The sequence below is a fragment of the Somniosus microcephalus genome, chromosome 13, assembly GCF_052327205.1.
Source record: "Somniosus microcephalus isolate GS21.2 chromosome 13, FLI_Smic_1.0, whole genome shotgun sequence".
NCBI lineage: Eukaryota > Metazoa > Chordata > Chondrichthyes > Squaliformes > Somniosidae > Somniosus > Somniosus microcephalus.
This window is the reverse complement of record NC_140999.1, coordinates 176575556-176598785: the sequence shown is the minus strand read 5'-3', so window position 1 is coordinate 176598785 and position 23230 is coordinate 176575556. Positions and strand designations below refer to the sequence as shown.

General features: G+C 41.3%; 1 protein-coding gene across 2 annotated transcripts in view; it reads left to right on the top strand.

Annotated features, from left to right (window-relative positions):
• ift52 (intraflagellar transport 52 homolog (Chlamydomonas)) overlaps nucleotides 1–22890 on the top strand; it is a 38303-nt gene extending 15413 nt beyond the window's left edge. The window contains exons 5-14 of one of the 2 annotated variants that reach the window (XM_086005670.1): nucleotides 4–79; nucleotides 5496–5567; nucleotides 6599–6725; nucleotides 12634–12720; nucleotides 15508–15576; nucleotides 16789–16943; nucleotides 18111–18198; nucleotides 18733–18841; nucleotides 22061–22200; nucleotides 22376–22890. In XM_086005670.1, coding sequence (XP_085861796.1) covers nucleotides 4–79; nucleotides 5496–5567; nucleotides 6599–6725; nucleotides 12634–12720; nucleotides 15508–15576; nucleotides 16789–16943; nucleotides 18111–18198; nucleotides 18733–18841; nucleotides 22061–22200; nucleotides 22376–22429 — 977 coding nt within the window. In that variant the 3' untranslated portion in view covers nucleotides 22430–22890. The remainder of the gene's footprint in view (nucleotides 1–3; nucleotides 80–5495; nucleotides 5568–6598; nucleotides 6726–12633; nucleotides 12721–15507; nucleotides 15577–16788; nucleotides 16944–18110; nucleotides 18199–18732; nucleotides 18842–22060; nucleotides 22201–22375) is intronic. The other variant, XM_086005671.1, reaches the window with a different exon arrangement.
• The last annotated feature ends 340 nt before the right edge of the window (nucleotides 22891–23230 follow it).

Here is a 23230-nt window from a genome sequence, read left to right as displayed (position 1 = left end):
AAGATGCTGTTGTGAGAAATATGTACTACAAATATTTCCACCCCAAAGAAGCATTAATATCGAATGGAATTTTAAACAGGTAACCTTGAGTACAGCTTAATCTAATTATTTTTGTTCTACCTGTGTAATGCTACTTGAAAAGTATTAGAGATACTTTACATCTTTAGTTAATAAATTATTTTGGGGGAGGAGAGCAAAATAATACTCCAATGACTCAGTTGGTAATTGCAGAAAATATATTCTGATTTTATCCTATTAATCAATTTTTGGGACAGAGAAAGTCTTCTGGCTTTTTTTTTCCATTCAGGTTTTTGATATGTATGTGCGTAACTTTTGAGGGGGAAAGGATACCCTTTCAGTTTTATTAATTTTCCTAATCTCAATTGCTGCTGAGCCAGTAGTGAGACTACCCTCTGTTGGCCAACTCATGTTTTTCACCATGGCACGTGTTGTCAAATCATGATTGGACTTTCTTGCCGACTTCAGATTCCTTTCAGACTCAAGAGTGATAACACAAAGAAAGTTACGCTGTTTTGCTGAAGAGCAAAATTACAGTAGTTAATGTTTAAAACTGGCGTGTCACTTCTCCATTGGGTCTTATGATTTGGAAAATTGCCTGTTTCCTCATTGAGAATGCACACATCATGCCTGTTCTGTTTCATTTTCCCTGTGAAGTCCCAGTATTAAAATTACTGCAGCCTGAAAAATGGACCACAGATTATCAAATGGCCCGACTCCCAATGAGCAAGTTTGTTAAACTAATTTTATTTAAAAATCAGGAAGAGTTTTACTTAGAAACATAGAAGATAGGAGCAGCAGTAGGCCATTCGGCCCCTCGAGCCTGCTCCGCCATTCAATGTGATCATGGCTGATCATCCAAGTTCAGTACCCGGTCCCTGCTTTCTCCCCATACCCCTTGATCCCTTTAGCCTTAAGAAATATATCCAACTCCTTCTTGAATATATTTAATGAATTGGCCTCTACTGCCTTCTGTGGTAGAGAATTCCACCGGTTCACCACTCTCTGGGTGAAGAAATTCCTCCTAATTTCTGTCCTAAAAGGCCTACCCCTTATCCTTAGACTGTGACCCCTGGTTCTGGATTCCCTGACCATCGGGAACATCCTCCCTGCATCTAGTCTGTCCAGTCCTGCCAGAATTTTATAAATTTCAATGAGATCCTCTCTCATTCTTCTAAACTCCAGCGAGTACAAGCCCAATCAACCCAATCTCTCCTCATACGTCATTCCTGCCATCCCAGGTATCAGCCTGGTGAATCTTCGCTGAACTCCTTCCATGGCAAGAATATCCTTCCTCAGATAAGGCGACCAAAACTGCACACAATACTCAAGATGTGGTCTCACCAAGGCCCTGTACAACTGCAGCAAGACATCCTAGTTCCTGTACTCAAACCCTCTCGCTATGAAGGCCAACATACCATTTGCCTTCTTAACCGCCTGCTGCACCTGCATGCTTACCTTCAGCGACTGGTGCACAAGGACACCCAGGTCTTGTTGCACTTCCCCTTCTCCCAATCTATTGCCATTCAGATAATCTGCCTTCCTGTTTTTGACACCAAAGTGGATAACCTCGTTTTTGACACCAAAGTGGATAACCTCACATTTATCCACGTTATATTGCATCTGCCATGCTTCTGCCCAATCACCCAACCTGTCCAAATCATCCTGTAGTTTCTCGGCATCCTCCTCACAGCACACATGCCCACCCAGCTTTGTGTCGTCTGCAAACTTGGAGATATTACATCTAGTTCCCTTGTCTAGATCATTAATATATATTGTGAATAGCTGGGGTCCAAGGACTGATCCCTGCGGTACCCTGCTAGTCACTGCCTTCCACTCGGAAAAAGACCCGTTTATTCCAACTCTTTGCTTTCTATCTGCCAACCAGTTCTCTATCCAAGTCAATACCTTGCCCCCAATCCCATGTGCCTTAACTTTACACGCTAATCTCTTATGTGGGACCTTATCGAAAGCCTTCTGAAAGTCCAAATACACCACATCCACTGGTTCTCCCTTATCTATTTTACGAGTTACATCCTCAAAAAATTCCAGATTAGTCAAGCATGATTTACCTTTTGTAAATCCATGTTGACTTTGTCCGATCCTGTCACTGCTTTCCAAGTGCTCTGCTATTACATCTTTTATAATGGACTCTAGCATTTTCCCCACTACCGATGTCAGGCTTACCGGTCTGTAATTCCCCGTTTTCTCTCTACCACCTTTTTTGAATAGTGGGGTAACATTAGCTACTCTCCAATCCATGGGTACTGTTCCAGATTCCATCGAATGTTGGAAGATGATCAGCAATGCATCTACTATTTCTAGGGCCACTTCCTTAAGTACCCTAGGATGTAGATTATCAGGCCCTGGGGATTTATCGGCCTTCAATCCCATCAATTTCCCTAACACCATTTCCCTACAAATACTGATTTCTTTCAGTTCCTCCCTTTCATCAGACCCTATGTTCTACGACATTTCTGGGAGGTTATTTGTGTCCTCCTTTGTGAAGACAGAACCAAAATATGTATTTAGTTGGTCTGCCATTTCTTTGTTCCCCATTATAAATTCCCCTGATTCTGACTGCAAGGGACCTATGCTTGACTTCACCAATCTTTTTCTCTTCACATATCTATAAAAGCTTTTACAGTCAGTTTTTATGTTCCCTGCAAGCTTACTCTCATATTCTATTTTCCCTTTCTTAATTAATCCCTTTGTCCTCCTTTGTTGAATCCTAAACTGCTCCCAATCCTCTGGATTACTGCTTTTTCTGGCCAATTTATATGTCCTCTCCTTGGATCTTATGCTATCCCTAATTTCCCTCATTAGCCACGGTTGAGTCACCTTTTTTGTTTTTTTATGCCAAACTGGGATGAACAAATTCTGTAGTTCATCCATGCGGTCTTTGAATGTTTGCCATTGCCTATCCACCGTTAACCCTTTGAGTGACATTCCCCAATCAATCCTACCCAATTCACGCCTCAGACCATCGTAGTTTTCCTTTATTTAAATTCAGGACCCTAGTCTCTGAATCGACTACTTCATTCTCCATCTTAATGAAGAATTCGATCATATTATGATCGCTCTGACCCAAGGGGCCTCGTACAACAAGATTGCTAATTAATCCTTTCTCGTTACATAATACCCAGTCTAAGATGGCCTGATCTCTGGTTGGTTCCTCGACATATTGGTCCAGGAAACCATCCCGTAAACACTCCAGGAATTCCTCCTCAGTTAGCCCAATCTATATGTAGTTTAAAGTCACCCATGATGACTGCTGTGCCCTTTTTGCACGCTTCTCTAATTTCCCTTTTAATGCCATCCCCAACCTCCGCATTACTGTTTGGAGGTCTATATACCACTCCCACTAACGTTTTCTGCCCCTTGGTATTTCTCAGTTCTACCCATACATATTCCACATCATCAGAGCTAATATCCTTCCTTACAATTGTGTTAATCCCTTCTTTAACCAGTAATGCTACCCCACCTCCCTTTCCATTTTGCCTATCTTTCCTGAATATTGAATACCCCTGGATGTTGAGTTCCCAGCCTTCGCCACCCTGGAGCCATGTTTCCGTAATCCCAATCAAATCATATTCGTTTACCTCTATTTGCACAGCTAATTCATCCACCTTATTACGAATGCTCCTCGCATTAAGACACAAAGCCTTCAGGCTTGTTTTTTTAACGCTCTTAGACCTATTAGAATTATTATTTACTGTGGCCATGTTTGATTTAAACCGTTGATTTCTCTGACTGCCACTTTTGTTTTTCTCCTTCCTATCTTTTGCTTTTATCCTTGTTTCCCTTTCCTCTGCCCCCCTGCTCAGGTTCCCAACCCCCTGCCATTTTAGTTTAAACCCTCCCCCAGAGCACTAGCAAATACTCCCCCTAGGACATCGGTCCCGGCCCTGCCCAGGTGCAAACCGTCCGGTTTGAACTGGTCCCACCTCCCCCAGAACCGGTTCCAATGTCCCAGGAATTTGAATCCCTCCCCCTGGCACCATTCCTCTAGCCATGTATTCATCTGAAGTATTCTTCTATTTCTACTCTGACTAGCACGTGGCACTGGTAGCAATCCTGAGATTACTACCTTTGAGGTCCTATTTTTTAATTTACCTCCTAACTCCCTATATTCAGCTTTTAGGACCTCATCCTGTTTTTTACCTATATTGTTGGTACCTATATTGTTGGTACCTATATGCACCACGACAACTGGCTGTTCACCCTCCCCTTCCAAGATGTTCTGCAGCCGCTCTGAGACATCCTTGACCCTTGCACCAGGGAGGCAACACACCATCCTGGAGTCTCATTTGCGGCCGCAGAAACGCCTATCTATTCCCCTTACAATAGAATCCCCTATTACTATAGCTCTACCCCTTTTTTTCCTCCCTTCCTGTGCAGCAGAGCCACCCCTGGTGCCAGGAAGTTGGCTGCTGCTGCCTTCCCCTGGTAAGCCACCCCCCCCCCCCCCCCAATCAGTATCCAAAGCGGTATATCTGTTTGACAGGGGACCCCTGCACTACCTGCCTGCGCCTACTACTCTGCCTGTTGGTCACCCGTTCCCTTTCTGCCTGTGCCATCTTTACCTGCGGTGTGACCAACTGATTAAATGTGCTATTCACGACATCCTCAGCATCGCGAATGGTCCAGTATGTATCCAATCGCTGCTCCAGCACCGCAATGCGGTCTGCCAGTAGCTGCAACTGGACACACTTCCTGCACACATGGTTGTCAGGGACACAGGAAGTGTCCCTAAGTTCCCACATAGCGCAGGAGGAGCATACCACGGCACTGGGCTGTCCTGCCATGACTGACCCTTTAATTAATTGCAATTAAATTAAATCAAATCAATCCCACCAATTACACTACAATTAAATGGTATATTTAAGGGCCCTGGTTTACAAACAGTCCCCGCTACACCACAGAGACTTTAGAAACTATAAACCACAGAGTTTAAGTTTAAAAAAGAGAAATACTCACCAACCAATCACTTACCTGCTTTCTGGTGACGTCACACTTCGATTACTTTTTACTTCTCTCCTTCCCTCTGTTCGGAGATTGGAGATTAGTATGCCTACCTGGTCTCTTGGAGCCTTTTATACTGCTGCCGCTCCGCGATTCCCGCCGCCGCTCGCGTCGCACTCCTTTGGTTAGTCTTTTCAGTTACTTGCCCTTTTAAATAGTAATGTAGGATTGTTGGGGAATTTTAAAAACATTTACTGCCACAAATTTATAACATTTGACCCAGAACTTCATCTAATCCTGCAATCAGAATCCCAAAGGTTGTAATTGTGGGATGGTGAGAAGGAGGGGGAGATTTAGTTATGCACCACAAGCTTTGTTTTCTAAAATGTATCTTAAGTGGGATTTGATCTTGTGTATGTTGATTATAAGTGGAATGGATTGCTTCAGCGTTTGTTACAGTAAAAGTGCTTCTCCTTCAGATGAGATCATGGAAAATGAATTGTTGTTCACAGAGAAATTAGTCGAGCTGCTGGGAAGTCTGTGCCTGGCGTGATGGATGAAGACAACAATGGCAACAACTTGCAGTAGGTTTTCCAAAAGTAATTCAATAGCAACATGGTTTCTGTGCACAGAATTGTAATCTACTTACTCTGTTTATGTGGTACTCTTGTTTGATAGTCACTTTTATGGCTTGAATACATAAATTGAATACTTTTATTTTTAAAAATTGCAAAGCAACATTTTAATAAGCAAAACTACAGCCCAACAGAATACGCACAGTGGTACCTATATCGAGAAAGAAGAATTTGCGTTAATATAGTGACCTTGATGTGCTAAGTGTGTCCTAAAGCACGGAACAGCCAATGAATTACTTCTGAAGTGCACTCACTATTGTTATGTAAGCAAAATAATGCATTCAGTCAGAAAGAATTCTGCAGAGCAATTAACTGAAATTTAGAAGATATTTTTCCCCGCTGATTAATGTTTTCTTTATTAATGAATCGATAATAAAAAGCAAACCAATATAATTAAATACTGTTAATCACATGATAAACCAACAGTGCAATAATTTAACTGTCTCCAAAACTGATCTTTTATTCATTCTACCACTTGCTTGTATAGCTACTCTGTACTGTGTACTGTTACAATAGCTTTTTTTAGTGGCGAAGTAGATTAGTGCTCCAATGTATTGTGCCATAAAGTAGTAAGATAAGAGTTCGTGATTGCCCATTCCGTATTAGTTGCAGTGCAAAGAAAGAAAATGTGAAATGGGATAGAGGTTTTTTTTTTAAGTACATTTTTGGCAATTGAAATGTATAATTACATACCATAATGGACATTTATTCAGATTTAAAATAATTCTAGCATTATGCTACTCATTGATAACTGGTGGGTGGTCATTTTAAATATGACTGGGCAGTGTAGAAGCTAATGGAGATGTAATCATACGTAACTCTAAAATGGTAAGAATTTTCAAGCAATTATTTTCTTGTTTGAAAATGTAGGACTTAATGGATTTCTGGAAAACATTTTCAGTATTTGCTTATGAAAAATAGTTTATTGACAAGATGACTTCTTGTACTTTTAGTAATCTCATTGTTGTTATGTGCTGCAGAGCCCTAACGTTTGTTTATCCATTTGGCGCTACGCTGAGTGTAATGAAGCCAGCCATTGCAGTGCTATCGACAGGTTCTGTGTGTTTTCCCCTCAACAGGCCTATTCTGGCATTCTACTATTCCAAGGTACTGTTTCAAATAATATATCTATAATATATTTTAAAATCTTGCATCAGTGCACACTTCAGTCTACAAGGCCTTACTTAAGAACATAAGAAATAAGAGCAGGAGTAGGCCATACGGCCCCTCGAGCCTGCACTGCCATTTAATAAGATCATGGCTGATCATCAATCTCAACTCCACTTTCCCGCTAGATCGCCATATCCCTTGATTCCAAAAATCTATCTGTCTCAGCCTTGAATATACTCAAAGACTCAGCATTCACAGCCCTCTGGGGCAGAGAATTCCAAAGATTCACAACCCTCTGAGTGAAGAAATTTCTCCTCACCTCAGTCTTAAATGGCCAACCCCTTATCCTGAGACTATGCCCCCTAGTTCTAGACACTCCAGCCAGGGGAAACAACCTCTCAGCATCTACCCTGTCAATCCCCTTCAGAATCTTGTATGTTTCAATGAGATCACCTCTCATTCTTCTAAACTCCAGAGAGTACAGGCCCATTCTACACAATCTCTCATCATAGGACAGCCCCCTCATCCCAGGAATCAATCTAGTGAACCTTCGTTGCATCGTCTCCAAGGCAAGTATATCCTTCCTTAGATAAGGAGACCAAAACTGTGCACAGTACTCCAGGTGTGGTCTCACCAAGGCCCTGTACAATTGTAGCAAGACTTCCTTACTCTTATACTCCCACCCCCTTGCAATAAAGGCTAACATGCCATTTGCCTTCCTTATTGCTTGCTGTACCTGCATGCTAGCTTTCTGTGTTTCTTGCACGAGGACACCCAAATCTCTCTCAACACCAACATTTGAAAGTTTCTCACCATTTAAAAAATATTCTGTTTTTCTATTCTTCCTACCAAAGTGAATAACCTCACATTTCCCTACATTATACTCCATCTGCCACCTTACTGCCCACTCACTTAGTCTATCTATATCCCTTTGCAGACTCTGTGTTCTCCTCACAGCTTACTGTCCCACCTAGCTTTGTATCGTCAGCAAACTTGGATACATTACACTCGGTCCCTTCATCTCGGTCATTAATATAGATTGTAAGTAACTGAGGCCCCAACACTGATCCTTGCGGCACCCCACTAGTTACAACCTGCCAACCTGATAAAGATCTGTTTATCCCTACTCTCTGTTTTCTGTCCGTTAACCAATCCTCTATCCATGCCACTATATTACCTCCAACCGCATGAGCCCTAATCTTGTGTAATAACCTTTTATGTGGCACCTTATCAAATGCCTTTTGGAAATCCAAATATACTATATCCACTGGTTCCCCTTTATCTACCCTGCTAGTTACATCCTCAAAAAACTCTTAATAAATTTGTCAAACACGATTTCCCTTTCATAAAACCATGTTGACTCTGCCTAATCATGTTATGATTTTCTAAGTGTCCTGATACCACTTCCTTAACAATGGATTCCAGCATTTTCCCGACGACTGATGTCAGGCTAACTGGCCTGTAGGTCCCTGTTTTCTCTCTCCCTCCTTTCTTGAATAGCGGTGTTACATTTGCGACCTTCCAATCCGCTGGGACCATTCCAGAATCTAGGGAATTTTGGAAGATCAAAACCAGTGCATCCACTATCTCTTCAGCCACCTCTTTTAGAATCCTAGGAGGTAGGCCGTCAGGTCCAGGGGATTTGTCGGCTTTTAGTCCCGTTAGTTTAGTACTTTTTCTCTACTTATATTAATTACATTAAGTTCCCCACCCTCATTAGACCCTTGGTTCTCCACCATTTTTGGTATACTTTTTGTGTCTTCTACTGTGAAGACATACAAAATATTTGTTTAACGTTTCTGCCATTTCCTTATTCCCCATAATAATTTCTCCTGTCTCAGCCTCTAAAGGACCAATGTTTACCTTTGCGACTCTTTTCCTTTTTACATACTTGTAGAAACTCTGCTTTTATATTTCTTGTTAGTTTTCTCTCATTCTATTTTTTACCTTTTTATCAATTATTTGGTCAACCTTTGCTGGTTTCTGAAACTCTCCTAATCCTCAGGCTTACTATTCTTTGCAACATTATAAGCTTCTTCTTTCAATCTAATGCTATCCTTAACGTCTTTAGTTAGCCACGGTTGGATCACATTTCCCGTGGAGTTTTTGTTTCTCAATGGAATGTATTTTTGTTGAGAATTATGAAATATTTCTTTAAATGCTAGCCACTGCTTATCTACCGCCATACCTTTTAATCTATTTTTCCAATCTACCTTAGCCAACTCGCCCCTCATACCTATGTAATTGGCTTTATTTAAGTTTAAGACTCTAGTTTCGGACTGAGGCAAGTCACTCTCAAAATTAATGTGAAATTCTGTCACATTATGATCACTCTGCCCCAGAGTCAACTTGTCATGGTTTTATCACACTTTTGTGTCAACTTTTTCCATTAGAAATTCCAATGTCCTGTTTATAATGGAAACTGCCTAAGTAAACTTGTCACACTGTAATGGCCCTCTCCTGCCAGCACCTCAGTTTTCCATCTCCCTGTTCCTTAACCTGTATGCTCCAACCAACTCTACTTCTCTGCTCCCCAAATTGTGACAGTTTTGCTATTTAACTATATAAAATATAAAGTTAAAGTATTGTACAAAAATAAGGACCAAATATATGACTTCAGAATGGGAACTGAATCCTATCTGCACGCCCTGGTCCAGTTGTACCCCACCATCTAACTCCACTTCATTTCAAGACTACACTCAGTCTTGACTCCTCATGGGAGATGAATTAGTATATTAAGTTTTGCAGCTTTAATTACTATGATGAAGTGAGATAACTGACACTAATCAATGAACTTGCACTATTGCACTATCTATTGAGCTACTTACATCCAATCTCTTGCTTACGTTTTCCTCTTTGAAATTACTGGGAAAGTTCTTTTTCCTATGCTATTATCAGTGGTTATAATGCATCTGGGCAAAAAAGCCTTTCTGACAAAGTTCTGTATGTGTTCTGTTGGCTGCATTCATTTTCATTCTAAATTGTTTTAAATTGTCTATATAAAGTTTGTCTGATTTCAAGTGTCTTTCCATTCAATTGTAATATATTGAAAAAAATTGCAGCAATTTGTGAAACTGAGCAAACCAAATACTTTCAGCGTTTCATTTCCATTAGACTATCTGCCTTTGTGTAACTTGTATTGTTTTGGCTGGAGAACACCACAGTGATTAATGAGAATGGTAACAACTGCCCTTCATAAAGTGCTCCTTTTATCTCATGTCTCAGAGCTCTTTACAAGGCAGAGAGGTGGATACCGAGCAGAAAAAGGAGCAATTTGAGCCAGGGGAGACCAGAGGCATGGTGGAAGAGATGTATTTTAAGAGACTTGGAAAGGCAAGGAGTAAGGTCACAAGGCAAAGTAGTTTTGCAAATGAGTTCCAGAAAATTGGGGCATAGTGACTGGACATATGCTGTAGACGATGGAGTGCAGGGAGTAGGGAACAAACTAATCCAGAATCCAAATACCAGAGGATGTAAGTTGGAGATCATTCCTCAAATAGGGTAGAAGCAGATATCCAAGAACGCTGCTGAAATCAAACTATGACTTTCTTCATTAAATGTACTAATTCTTCTTTCCAAATTACTAACCTTACACTGCTTCTTCTTGCATATAAATTTCTTAATTTTCCAGAGACGTGCATTTCCTGGAGTGATCACCACCCCCACCCCCCAGGACAACAGCCTTTTGGTCTTTGATAATCGCAGTCAGAAGGGGAACCACAGAATTATTGTTTTTAATTTGTTCCTGGGATGTGGGCGTCGCTGGCAAGTCCAGCATTTATTGCTCATCCCTAATGGCCCTTGAGAAGGTGGTGGTGAGCCGCCACCTTGAACCGCTGCAGTCCGTGTGGTGAAGGTACTTCCACAGTGCTGTTAGGGAGGGAGTTCCAGGATTTTGACCCAGCGACGATGAAGGAACGGCGAAATATTTCAAGTCAGGATGGTGCCTAACTTGGAGGGGAACTTACAGGAGCAGCTCCTGTAGAGGGCTCCAAACATTTAGACCTGTCCCCCTGTTTTAGCATTTAAAACATTAATGATGAATGAAAAATTTACAGAAACTACTTATTATCAAAAATAGTTTGCAAGGATAAAATGTAAGACATGACTGATAATAATTCATAATTAAAATGTCCAAAACATAGAATCACCTCCATTTATTTTAAAATTTCTTTTTTTTTTATTAAACTACAAAATAATTTATATCTATACATTATTAAAATTCTGTGTAGGGCTTGCACTTCCTGTCCACAAAACTTACTCCTTTCACAATTTTTGGTACAGCCTCTACATCAACATTTACCTTTCAATTTTGCTACGTAAAATGTTACTATAATGCCTGGATTTTGCGGTAGAAATAACGGTGAGGCTATCAGCGCTCACTGTTATTAAGGACTAAATCAGACAGCAACTTCCAGCATTCGCACATGCACGGGTAAAGGCAGAAATCAGGAAGTTGCTGTCCGAATTGCCCTGCTCCTTCAGAAGCTACGCTACACATGGTACCTCGCTGAGTGACTCTGCATTCAATACATAGAAGGACGTGAAGTTGTGGTACTTACACACTAGACTCCCACTGAACACGGCAGAAAAAGTTAAGGCTTGTCTATTCACGTGTAAGTGAATTTTCAACTGCGTGATAAGTCTTAATTACTGCCAAACAACCTCTCTGACACTGAAAATTATCTTTTACAAGTGTGGAGTCTCATTCCCTCAGATTTTAATTATTATTAGAGATTTAAAAAAAAAAAAAATTTTTAACTTTTGTCTCTTTTATCTCTCTTTCTGAATCCCTTCTTTCCCCCTCTTTATTTCACTTTCTGTACATAATTTGGCATTGAATCAAATATTCTAACTAGTACTTCTTGGTTTAGATTCTGCACGTCTCAGTAAGGATTCTTCAATCTGATTGTTTGCTTGCCCTGTTCACACAAGTCTTAGATCCCCTGTACAGGGCGCTGAGCTGTTTTTGATTTTTAGTAACCGCTAGTTTCAGTGCAGAAGGCTGGTGAAAGTCTGTGGGCAAGTGTAAGTGTAATGAACGGCTAGTGCTGTTCATTCGCCGCTGACCACAAAACCCGGGCCAATAAGTGCAGGCTCTAGCAACCAGGTTGCTCTGCAGAGCAAGTTTCTGAAGTCTCTCTCCTAACTCTGCCACCTCTTGTATATTTTTTTTAAAACTTGTATTCGTCGCGTACTGTGGGTGGGCAACGCCATGGGCAATTTACTAGTTTTTAAATAAAATTTTGAATTAAGACAGAAGACGACATTTCATGGAACCAAACTTTGCTGCCTCTGAGTTTCTACCAATTTTTGAAATTGATTTTTTGTGTAGTTCCTCACCAAAGTACCTTAATACCTGTAGTATAATAGATACACGCAATCTTCAGTTCAGGAGAGTTGAGAACTCTGCACATACCCTTTCAGGCTTCAGATAGTTAGGTAGCAGCTTAGTGTTTTTTTCTGTAAGAACCTATCTTTAAAAAAATCGAGGCGCTCCTTTGCAAATAGCCTGATTATAAGGCCAGTGGTGATATACTAGATAAAGCTGTTCAAAAACAATAGATATTTTCATTTTCAGACAAGGCCAATTATCGACCAAGTAGGAAAGTATCACTTTTGCCTACAAATGCCATCTTGGATTGATTACAGCAACCTTTCTTGCAGCTTATAGAGGAAGTTTAGGTTTCAGCTGATACATACTGTATGACATTTTCCTATGGTCCTTTCTGCCAGGAGAAAACACTAAATACTTTTAGGGGAAATACTTGAAACATATTCATACTTGTTAATGCAATTGAGAGAGGCAGGTAGAGTGGAACCTTAAAAGCTCATCATCTATCAGAATAATTAACTGAGACTACAAATTGTCCTGATCATTGAAAAATGTGAAATTTGTCAACAGCTCCAGGGTGGAAAGTTGGCTGTGCTGGGATCTTGTCACATGATCAGTGACCAGTACTTCGACAAAGAAGAAAATGGCAAAATCATGGTATGCTGTTTTGGGATAATTTCCTTCAATATCTAATTGATAATTTTTAACTTTTTTTGTGCACATTGTTTCTGTTTTTCTCTCTCTTTTAAAATGTTCAGTTTTACCCCAGGGGTGGTCTTGTTGTAGAAACAGTGACATAGCAAAAGGATAAAAATGGAAACCAACTGACACAGTAATGTTCAGAATTGCATAGTGAATGAGTGGACTATATTCTTGTTCTTTGGATTTATTTTCAACAAAACCTGTGCGTGCAAGTTGTTTGCCTAATTTAGTTACACATTTATGTTTGAGAAAATGTTTAATAACTTTGTAATTTTTATTATTTGTTAAACACATCGCTTATCAGATTTAGTATCCTAGACACCTGGGCCTAGAAATTCGGTGGGCTTTGCGCCCAGTTACAGCCCAAAGAGGGCTTCTGCGCCAGTAGGGGTGGTAGCGCTGATTTTGAGGGCCGCGGTAATGGCGGCGGTAGCCGGTAGCGCTGCGCCGGCACCGATGACGTCATCGGTGTGCGCAGTGCCCCGGTTCCGCCCCGCTACCGCCCCGACCCCCATCTTCAGTAGCGGCCGCCTCTTCCGTGGTGGCCGCTAACAACATCGGGAGACCGGGTCCTTACTGCAGCCTTAGCGGGGCGCTTTAAGGTGGAGGTGCGGCCGGCCGCTTTTTCGGCGGCCGCCTGCCCGCACCTCCTTCCCCGGCCGCCCCCCCCCCCCCCGCGGTATTGCCGGCTGGTTTCCGTGGAGCCCGGCACTTCTCCGTTGTGCCGGGCTCTTTTGCCGGCACTCGCGATCGGGGCTCCGGCCGTTGCAGGCACCTCCTCCTTAAGAGAAGGAGGAGGCCTGCAGTACCGCAGCCTGCCGCACCGCATCGGGTGGCGCAGCGGCAGCTAGAGCGCTGAAATTCAGTTTCAGCGCCCCAAGCGGGGGCGGGCACACCCTGGAATAGCGCCCGGTTCCGACTTGGGGCGCTAAAACTGAATTTCTGACGGTCGCAACTGGCTCCGCGCCCAGCGCTAACTTTTGGGCGCTAGCCAGCTGGCGGGCCCGAACTGAATTTCTAGGCCCTGTAGTTTGTTTCTCTGCAGATGAATAGTAATTTAGTAAGAATCCAACCGAGTATAATAGCAATTCAGTATATCTCATATTCCTTACAAAGATAATTTAGGAATATCTAGGTCCAATTTCAAGACCTAATCTGACACCAAAGGGCTGATTTTCTGAGCACGCACTGCTGGTAGGGTCACACTGACCGCCCATACTGAGAAATTGCTGGTGCACTGCCCATGATGCCCATTGATTGCAATGGATGGAAAATTGTGGGCAGCATGCTTGTGATATTCTGATACTGCAGCTGGCAGGCAAGGCTACCTGCATGCAAGGCATACTTGGAAAACAACTTGTGCTTTTTCTTATTCCGAAGGCCATATCCTTCTATTTCCTTCTAAATGATGAATTGAATGAGTTTCCTTTTCAGAGTTTCGTCTGAGTTGATCTATTCCATAAGTCATCAGTTGAAAGCATAAAAGGTTACACTTTAGGCTACGTTTAGTACATGACTTCTTTAGTTTACAGCTGTATCTCTTTCCACCTGGTTTTGCACAAGATACCTCTCTGCATCTGTGTTATTGATTCATTACTTCATTGACTTCCCGAGCGAGTTTCTGGCTCCCTGAACTTGCAGGTTTTCAGCTCATGTGATGCTATAATAAACAATTTTACCATAAAACAACTTGGATGTCCAGAATAGTTTCATATTATAATATTAACCTTGTACTAATTAAAATATAGTATTTTGACAATTTTAAATAAAAGTTAATTTTTTTAACCACGGTTCCAGCAGTGATGAGTTATCATGTCTGGACACAATCGGGTGTTGATGCCATCAGCGTGGTCTGTCTGGCTGGTCCCAGTGTCTAGAGGAGCTCACAAAATCTGTCATGCCTCCTCTATCAGATTTGTTACCAGGTCCTTATTCAGCTCTACAAAAGCAAAATACAGTACTGTGAATGCTGGAAATCCGAAATAAAAACAGAAAATACTGGAAATACTCGTCAGGTCAGGCAGCATCTGTGGAGAGAGAAACAGAGTTAACGTTTCAGGTCGATGACCCTTCGTCTGAACGGAAGGTCATCGACCTGAAATGTTAACTCTGTTTCTCTCTCCACAGATGCTGAGTATTTCCAGCATTTTCTGTTTTTATTCCTGATTCAGCTCTCTTGAATTTGCTAATACAGTCAGCCACACTGCTTCCCTTCCCTTGGCAATCCAATCCATAATTCACCTCGCTGCATTAAGCAGTTAAGTCTAAGCTGCCTTTTTACCCTCCCTATTCTAAGTTTAAGGATGTGCCCCCGTTTGTGTTAAATGTGTTTGTGTTTATCTTATCTATACCTTTTAGAATCTTGAGACCTACATGATCATCTGAGACGACTTTCTCCAATGTAAACATTCCCAGCTTCTGCAGCCTGTCCTCATAACTCAGCTACCTAATCCCAGTTAACAATTCAGTTGCCATTCACTACACTCTCACCAGTGCCTGGGTGTCTTATAATAGAATGACCAGCATCGTAAAATACTTCAAGTGGGGCTGGACCGGCACTTTGTACAAACTCAGAATCACTTTCTGAGATTTGCCCTCTTTACAACTGCACAACATGCTGGTGGCTTAAGTGATCTATCCACCAGTGCCCACAAGTCTTTGAAAGTGCCTGATCATATGCATTCAGAAAATAAAGTCTATGACCAATCGCTGATTCTCCATCTCTTGTTCCTTTTGTCTCAGGATGTTGTTTTTCAATGGCTGACTACAAATGAAATCCAGTTGAACCAAATCGATGCAGAAGATCCAGAGGTAAACTAGTTATTTGGAGTAAATAGTGGGAAATGCTGCATTCCTTTTTTAAAAACTAGATAACTATGCGCTCAATACAGTATGAGAAAATAGTTGTCCTGAAAATCCATAAGACTTATTGCTATAGGAATCACTAATTAAGAAAAACTTGCATTTATGAAGCACTTTTCACACCCTCACTGGATAAACTTGTTGACATATCTGCTCCATCACCAAGACTGCCTACTTCTACCTCCATAACATCGCCCGACTCCAACCCTGCCTTAGTTCATCTGCTGTTGAAACCCTCATCCATGTCTTTGTTACCTCTAGACGACTATTCCAATACTCTCCTGACCAGCCTCCCATCTTCCACCCTACATGAACTCGTGCTCACCCAACACTCTGCTGCCCGTATCTTAACTTGCTCCAAGTCTCGTTCACCCATCACCCTTGTGCTTGCTGACCGACACTGGCTCCCAGTCCAGCAAAGTCTCAATTTTAGAATCCTCATCCTTGTTTTCAAATCCCTCCATGGCCTCGCCCCTCCCTATCTCTGTAACTTCCTCCAGCCCTACAAGCCTTGAACATCTCTGCGCTCCTCCAGTTCTGCCCTCTTGCGCATCCCCGATTTTAATCACTCCACCTTTGGCGGCTATGCTTTCGGCTGCCTTGGCCCTAGCTCTGAAACTCCCTTCCTAAAACTGTCTACCTCTCTCTCCTCCTTTAAGATGCTCCTTAAAACCTACCTCTTTGACCAAGCTTTTGGTCATCTGCCCTGATATCTCCTCCTGTGGCCTGGTGTCAAAAATGTTTTTATTGATAGTGCTCTTGTTAAGCACCTTGGGATGTTTTGCTACGTTTAACGCGCTATATAAATGTAAGTTGTTGGGACAGCACTATAGTACAGCATCAATTTTAGCTTAATCACATTATACACAGGAGGAACCTAGTTGATCATCACTGTTCACTGTGACACCCGGGGGGCACAGAACAAAAATGGAAACTGAAAAATACAAATTTGGGGTGGGGCGTGTAGTTAGAGGGACCTGTGTGTTTCACTTTTAAATGTATCTGCTGCTAGAACAGAATGTGTACCCATGTCAGCAACCACTTGTTATTTATTAAAGCATAAAGATTGGTGTTATTTAATTGAATGAAAAACATAAAGTTATTTTGTTTTGTGTTGTTACTCTTTTTGTATTATTGATGAAGAAACTCAATCATCTTAAGATTTCAGATTACACCATGCTTCCAGATACAGCTAAACTGTCTGAGAGACTCAGGGTATGTCTGCAGGAAGGGGATGAAAACCCACGAGATTTTACCACTCTATTTGACATGTCGGTCTTTAAACTGGACACAATGGCTCTTCCAAAAGTTATCACGTAAGTATCAGATAAAACTCGTTGAAAACAAAATTATTGTATATTTGAGATACGGATTTTAAGTAGGAGAACGAGAGGGTAGAATTTAAAATAACAGATTAATTGTATAATTTTTTTTAAATAACCATTAACTTCCTTTCTGTTTTTCCCCATGCCATGTACTATTTCTTAGCAGAGAGAATGGGCAGACAACTTTATTCCAGGTAGGTAACTGGATTGAACTAGTTGAGTGGTCGTCCAGCTTGTCAGCACATTGGGGTACTAATGTGTTGCACCACAGAATGGGAGGATATGGCTTGACATGTCCATAATTCCCCACATGATGTATTCCTGATACTGTACAGGTAGGGACCGAGCAGGGAAAAGTTGGAATGTCAACCCAGATTGCTCTCGGAGAAACAACTTATCCTCCTTCTAAAGTAGCCGATTGGAGCAGCATTTCAAAGACTTGGAGTGAAGTTGTCTGCCCATTCTCTCTGCTAGGAAATAGTACGTGGCATGGGAAAAAACAAAAAGTAAGGACAATTTTTTTTAAATTATGTAATTAATCGTTTGGAATTATTACATGTCAAACTTAAAACTTACACAGCAACAAGTCTGCTTGCAAATTTTAAGAAGCACTATTTGCCTTGCGATGAAATGTATGTCATAGTCATAGAGTCTATGACTTAAATACCTACATTTCAGTAGTTCATTTAATATTCTCTTCTGCTTTGCAAAATAATTTTGTTTCGGCCATGATTTTCAACAACCAAAGTAGGCAAGGTGTGTAAATTCAGATACCAAGGAACTTTAAATAAGTATTTAATATAATTTCCTTTCCAGCTCAATAAGCATATATGCTGCATCCTTCATAGAGTAAGATTCTTTCCTGAAATTATGCTATTAAAACATTTATTTTTACTTATTTAAAGTTCCTTGGTATCTGAATTTACTCACCTTGCCTACTTTAGTAGTTGAAAATCATGGCTGAAACAAAATTATTTTGCAAACCAGAAGAGAATATTAAATGAACTGCTGAAATGTAGGTCCTAGTGAAGTGTGGATAATTAAAACACTTTTTTGTGATAGCTGGATCACTTTATTTCATAAAATCTGCAATGTTTATTGTACTGCTATAGCCACCATTGCCATCTTACTAGATTTTCACTGTGTTTGTGTTTCCAGGGCATATGAACAACTGAATATGAAACATGAATCACTTCAACTGATACAACCTCAGTTTGAAACCCCGCTCCCTACACTGCAGCCAGCTGTAAGTACAAATCCGCAGGCTACAGAACAGAATATTTGTAACAGCCATGGGTGCACCATCAAATGCAAATGAGATCCTCAAATGTGATGACCTGAGCTTTCTGTTATGCTACGCTGTGTTCTCGATATGGTGATTCACTGATTCCCCTCAGTGATTTTTTAAAAATCAGCAATATAAGAAAACCTGCACCCGGTTGTCTTATCATCATCACAAAAGTGATGGTAAAAATGTTGGGATGTTAAGAAAGTGAATATTATTTACTCTGAGAATGGTAGTGTTGCAACAGGTGTCCTGGTGGCAATATTGCCACTTTGATAGTAATCCAGCACTCTTGTGGTCATAAGGCTATCATGGTGACAATGTGCTGAGTGTAATGTTAAGTCCAGTGTATTGAGATTGCAAGATCTACTTTGTACATCAAAAATACAAAGCATTGCCAGTTATAAAATTGCACCATTCTAATTTTATCAGTTTGGGTGACGTCTACTGTAGTGCGGTACAGGAGCATATACATTCATTGTTATTATTCGACAGGTCTTTCCTCCCTCCTTTCGAGAGTTGCCAGCACCGACCTTGGACCTCTTTGATCTTGACGAAACATTTTCATCTGAGAAAGTCAGACTTGCTCAGCTGACTAACAAATGTGAGCAAATAATTTATTTTGTAATTGTCTAATTTTTTCTTATTTCTAAGCCACTGTTCTCAAGTATATGTTTTACATTTTGAACATCTGCTGTTTTTTCTGATTGTTCTCTAATCTATAGTTGAATTCCTCTGTTTTTGTGTGAATTAATATGTCCAGATATAATATCCTCTCAGGATTTTTTTTAATTTGTTTATGGGATGTCTGCGTCGCTGGCAAGGCCAGTAATTATTGCCCATCCTTAATTGCCATCAAGAAGGTGGTGGTGAGCCACTGCCTTGAACCGCTGCAGCCCATGCGGTGAAGGTACTCCCACAGTGCTGTTAGGGAGGGAGTTCCAGGATTTTGACCCAGCGACGATGAAGGATCGGCGATATACTTCTAAGTCAGGATGGTGTGTGACTCCCAATTTTGGCACAAGTCCCCAGATGTTAGTGAGGAGGACTTTGCAGGGTCGACTGGGCTGGGTGTGCTGTTGACGTGTCCGTAATGCCGAGGTTGATCCGTCCGGTTTCATTCATCTTGTGTTTCGTAGCGGTTTGTTAAAACTGAGGCCATTTCAGAGGTTAAGAGTCAACCACATTGCTGTGGGTCTGGAGTCACATATAGGCCAGACCGGGTAAGGACGGCAGATTTCCTTCCCTGAAGGACATTAGTGAACCAGATGGGTTTTTATGACAATCCAATAGTTTCATGGTTACCATTACTGATACTAGCTTTTTAATTCCAGATTTATTTAATTAAGTGAATTCCCCAGCTGCTATGGTGGGATTTGAACTCACGTCTCTGGATCATTAGCCCAGGCCTCAGGATTACTAGCCCAGTGACATTACCACTACGCTACCATTCCCATTTGTATCAGCTTTTGGTCAGATATTTTGGAAAGCCATCACCAGTTTCCAAACCAAGGTACTAAGAAAGCTACAGAGGCAGAGTTTCTGTTTCCCCAATGTAGAATGCACATCCCACTTATCCAAGTTCAGACAGAAGATTGATAATAGCCCCTCCAAGGGTTTACAGAAGTGCTGCTGGAGTTTAACCAGTTAAAAGAATGAAGTTTACCAGCAGAGTATCAGAGGTTATGAATTCAAGCCCAACATGGCAAGTTGTGACACTTAATCCATAAATCTGCTAATTCGAGCTGGCACCAGGGAAAAAAAGCCATGCAAGCTTCTGGATTGTAATAAAAACTGGTTTGCTGATGTCCTTTTAAGGAAGGAACCTGGTTTGGTCTACATGTGTCCCCTGTGGTTGACCCTGGCAATGTTATTTATACCCTTAAAAAAAAAGTAAAAAGGAAACCTTGCACTGTCAGGACCACTCTGCACATTAGGGCTTTAGTTTACAGATTAACTGCAGTCAAGTAGAGAGAATCCCAGCAACAGGTCAACCCCTGCAGTTCCCATTAATGAGCCAGGCTAACTGGTTAATGAATGATGCGTTTACATACAGTGGGCCTGCTTGACTCAGGCATTAGGTTACAAAATCAGTCTGAGGGGCCTGATAATCTACATCCTAGGGTACTTAAGGAAGTGGCCCTAGAAATAGTAGATGCATTGCTGGTCATCTTCCAAAATTCAATAGACTCTGGAACAGTTCCCATGGATTGGAGGGTAGCTAATGTTACCCCACTATTCAAAAAAGGTGGTAGAGAGAAAACAGGGAGTAATAGATCGGTAAGCCTGACATTGGTAGTGGGGAAAATGCTAGAGTCCATTATACAAGATGTAATAGCAGAGCACTTGGAAAACAGTGACAGGATCGGACAAAGTCAACATGGATTTACAAAAGGTAAATCGTGCTTGACTAATCTGGAATTTTTTGAGGATGTAACTGGTAGAATAGATAAGGGAGAACCAGTGGATGTGGTGTATTTGGACTTTCAGAAGGCTTTCGATAAGGTCCCGCATAAGAGATTAGCGTGTAAAGTTGAGGCTCATGGGATTGGGGGCAAAGTACTGACTTGGATAGAGAACTGGTTGGCAGACAGGAAGCAAAGAGTTGGAATAAACGGGTCTTTTTCCGAGTGGCAGGCAGTGACTAGTGGGGTACCGCAGGGATCAGTCCTAGGACCCCAGCTATTCACAATATATATAAATGATCTAGACGAGGGAACTAGATGTAATATCTCCAAGTTTGCAGACGACACAAAGCTGGGTGGGCGTGTGTGCTGTGAGGAGGATGCCGAGAAACTCCAGTATGATTTGGGCAGAAGCATGGCAGATGCAGTATAATGTGGATAAATGCGAGGTTATCCACTTTGGTGGCAAAAACAGGAAGGCAGATTATTATCTGAACGGCAATAGATTGGGAGAAGGGGAAGTACAACGAGACCTGGGTGTCTTTGTGCACCAGTCGCTGAAGGTAAGCATGCAGGTGGTTAAGAAGGCAAATGGTATGTTGGCCTTCATAGTGAGAGGGTTCGAGTACAGGAACAAGGATGTCTTGCTGCAGTTGTACAGGGCCTTCGTGAGACCACATCTTGAGTATTGTGTGCAGTTTTGGTCGCCTTATCTGAGGAAGGATGTTCTTGCCATGGAGGGAGTGCAGCGAAGATTCACCAGACTTGATACCTGGGATGGCAGGAATGACGTATGAGGAGAGATTGGGTCGATTGGGCTTGTACTCGCTGGAGTTTAGAAGAATGAGAGGGGATCTCATTGAAACTTATAAAATTCTAACAGGACTAGACAGACTAGATGCAGGAAGGATGTCCCGATGGCAGGGGAGTCCAGAACCAGGGGTCACAGTCTAAGGATAAGGGGTAAGACATTTAGGACAGAGATGAGGAATTTCTTCACCCAGAGAGTGGTGAACCTGTGGAATTCTCTACCACAGAAGGCAGTAGAGGCCAATTCATTAAATATATTCAAGAAGGAGTTGGATATATTTAAGGCTAAAGGGATCAAGGGGTATGGAGAGAAAGCAGGGACAGAGTGCTGAATTTGGACGATCAGCCATGATCTCATTGAATGGCGGAGCAGGCTCGAGGGGCCGAATGGCCTACTCCTATCTTCTATGTTTCTATCTTCCATTGTCAGGCATGATAGTTTGGAGCAAATTTGACCTTGCTTACCTTCACCTAGGAAGATTATCCTCTTCTACATATCCTATTCTTCACTCCTGCTGGTGTAATAGTGAGATGTTGCTATATTAAGTGCACAGTAACAGCTTACAGTTTGTTAACCAAATCAAATGAACACTGATTGTTGTTTTCAGGTACTGATGATGATCTTGAATTCTATGTTCGAAAGTGTGGTGACATTCTTGGTGTATCAAATAGACAAGATAGTCGAGATGCAAAAGAAATTTTAGAGCACATCTTTTTCCAGGTGGTGGAATTTAAGAAGCTGAATCAGGTAAAATTTTAATATTTAAAAACTTGCAGTGAAGACAAGCTGTAAAAAAAGAGTCCTGCTGTCAAAGCCCTTTTTAAAATTATGAACTATTAAAGAAATATATGCATTGTGCCCTATTGAAATCCTGTCAAATGCATTGCAGTGCTCTAGTGATTGCATTGTGTTCTCTCTACAGGAGCATGACCTGGACACGCACGATACTGGCATAATTACTTCACAGAATAACTGAAATTGAGCAGCTGCACTGCCACTGATATTCAGCACAGCATCTCCTCGTGATGGAGGTCTCAGCAGGACTTGGTTCTTCGACAACTTGTAACTTACAGAATGTTAGATTCCTTATTCAAAAATGTATATTTTTGTATTGAAAGGGTCAATCATTATTTGTCTGTATACAACTTCAAGGCATTTTATACACTTTGTATAGTTACATTTAAGATTATGGTGAACTTATCCTATTATAAAACTATCTCATGCATGTAAATACCTCCAGTTACTAATTTGCACTTAGCTTTACATCTCAGCTTAAAGCCCATCTCTGCATAGTATTTGATTTAGAATAAGTGACTATTGCCTAGGTGAGAATTTTTATTTTCAAATTGCATATACTTTCTCTTGTACTTAACCATTACTGTTTATCTATTCCCGTTGTACTTCAATTTGTAAATAAATGTTTTTTTTAATATTACACATTCATGGTTAAATGATTGCATTAAATACAGATAGCTACTAGGGCAGTAATGGCCAGGAGTTCTGGTAACTCCTGCAATTACATAAAATGAGACACTATGGAAATTGAGTAATCTCAATATTTCAGGACACTGAATTCCACACAAGTTTTGTGAAAATGGGGCTGCAATTTTTCTTGCCAATTTTGTCTCCTTCTGAAAGTGGTAGCATGCTGAAATTCCATAGGAACTGGATTCCCTCAAATCATTATTCCTGTGCAAGAGTTAAACAGTTATTCAGCATGGGAAGAATCATCCTTTACCCGAGCCACATGGGAGACCTGCCCAATTTTCCCATCCCG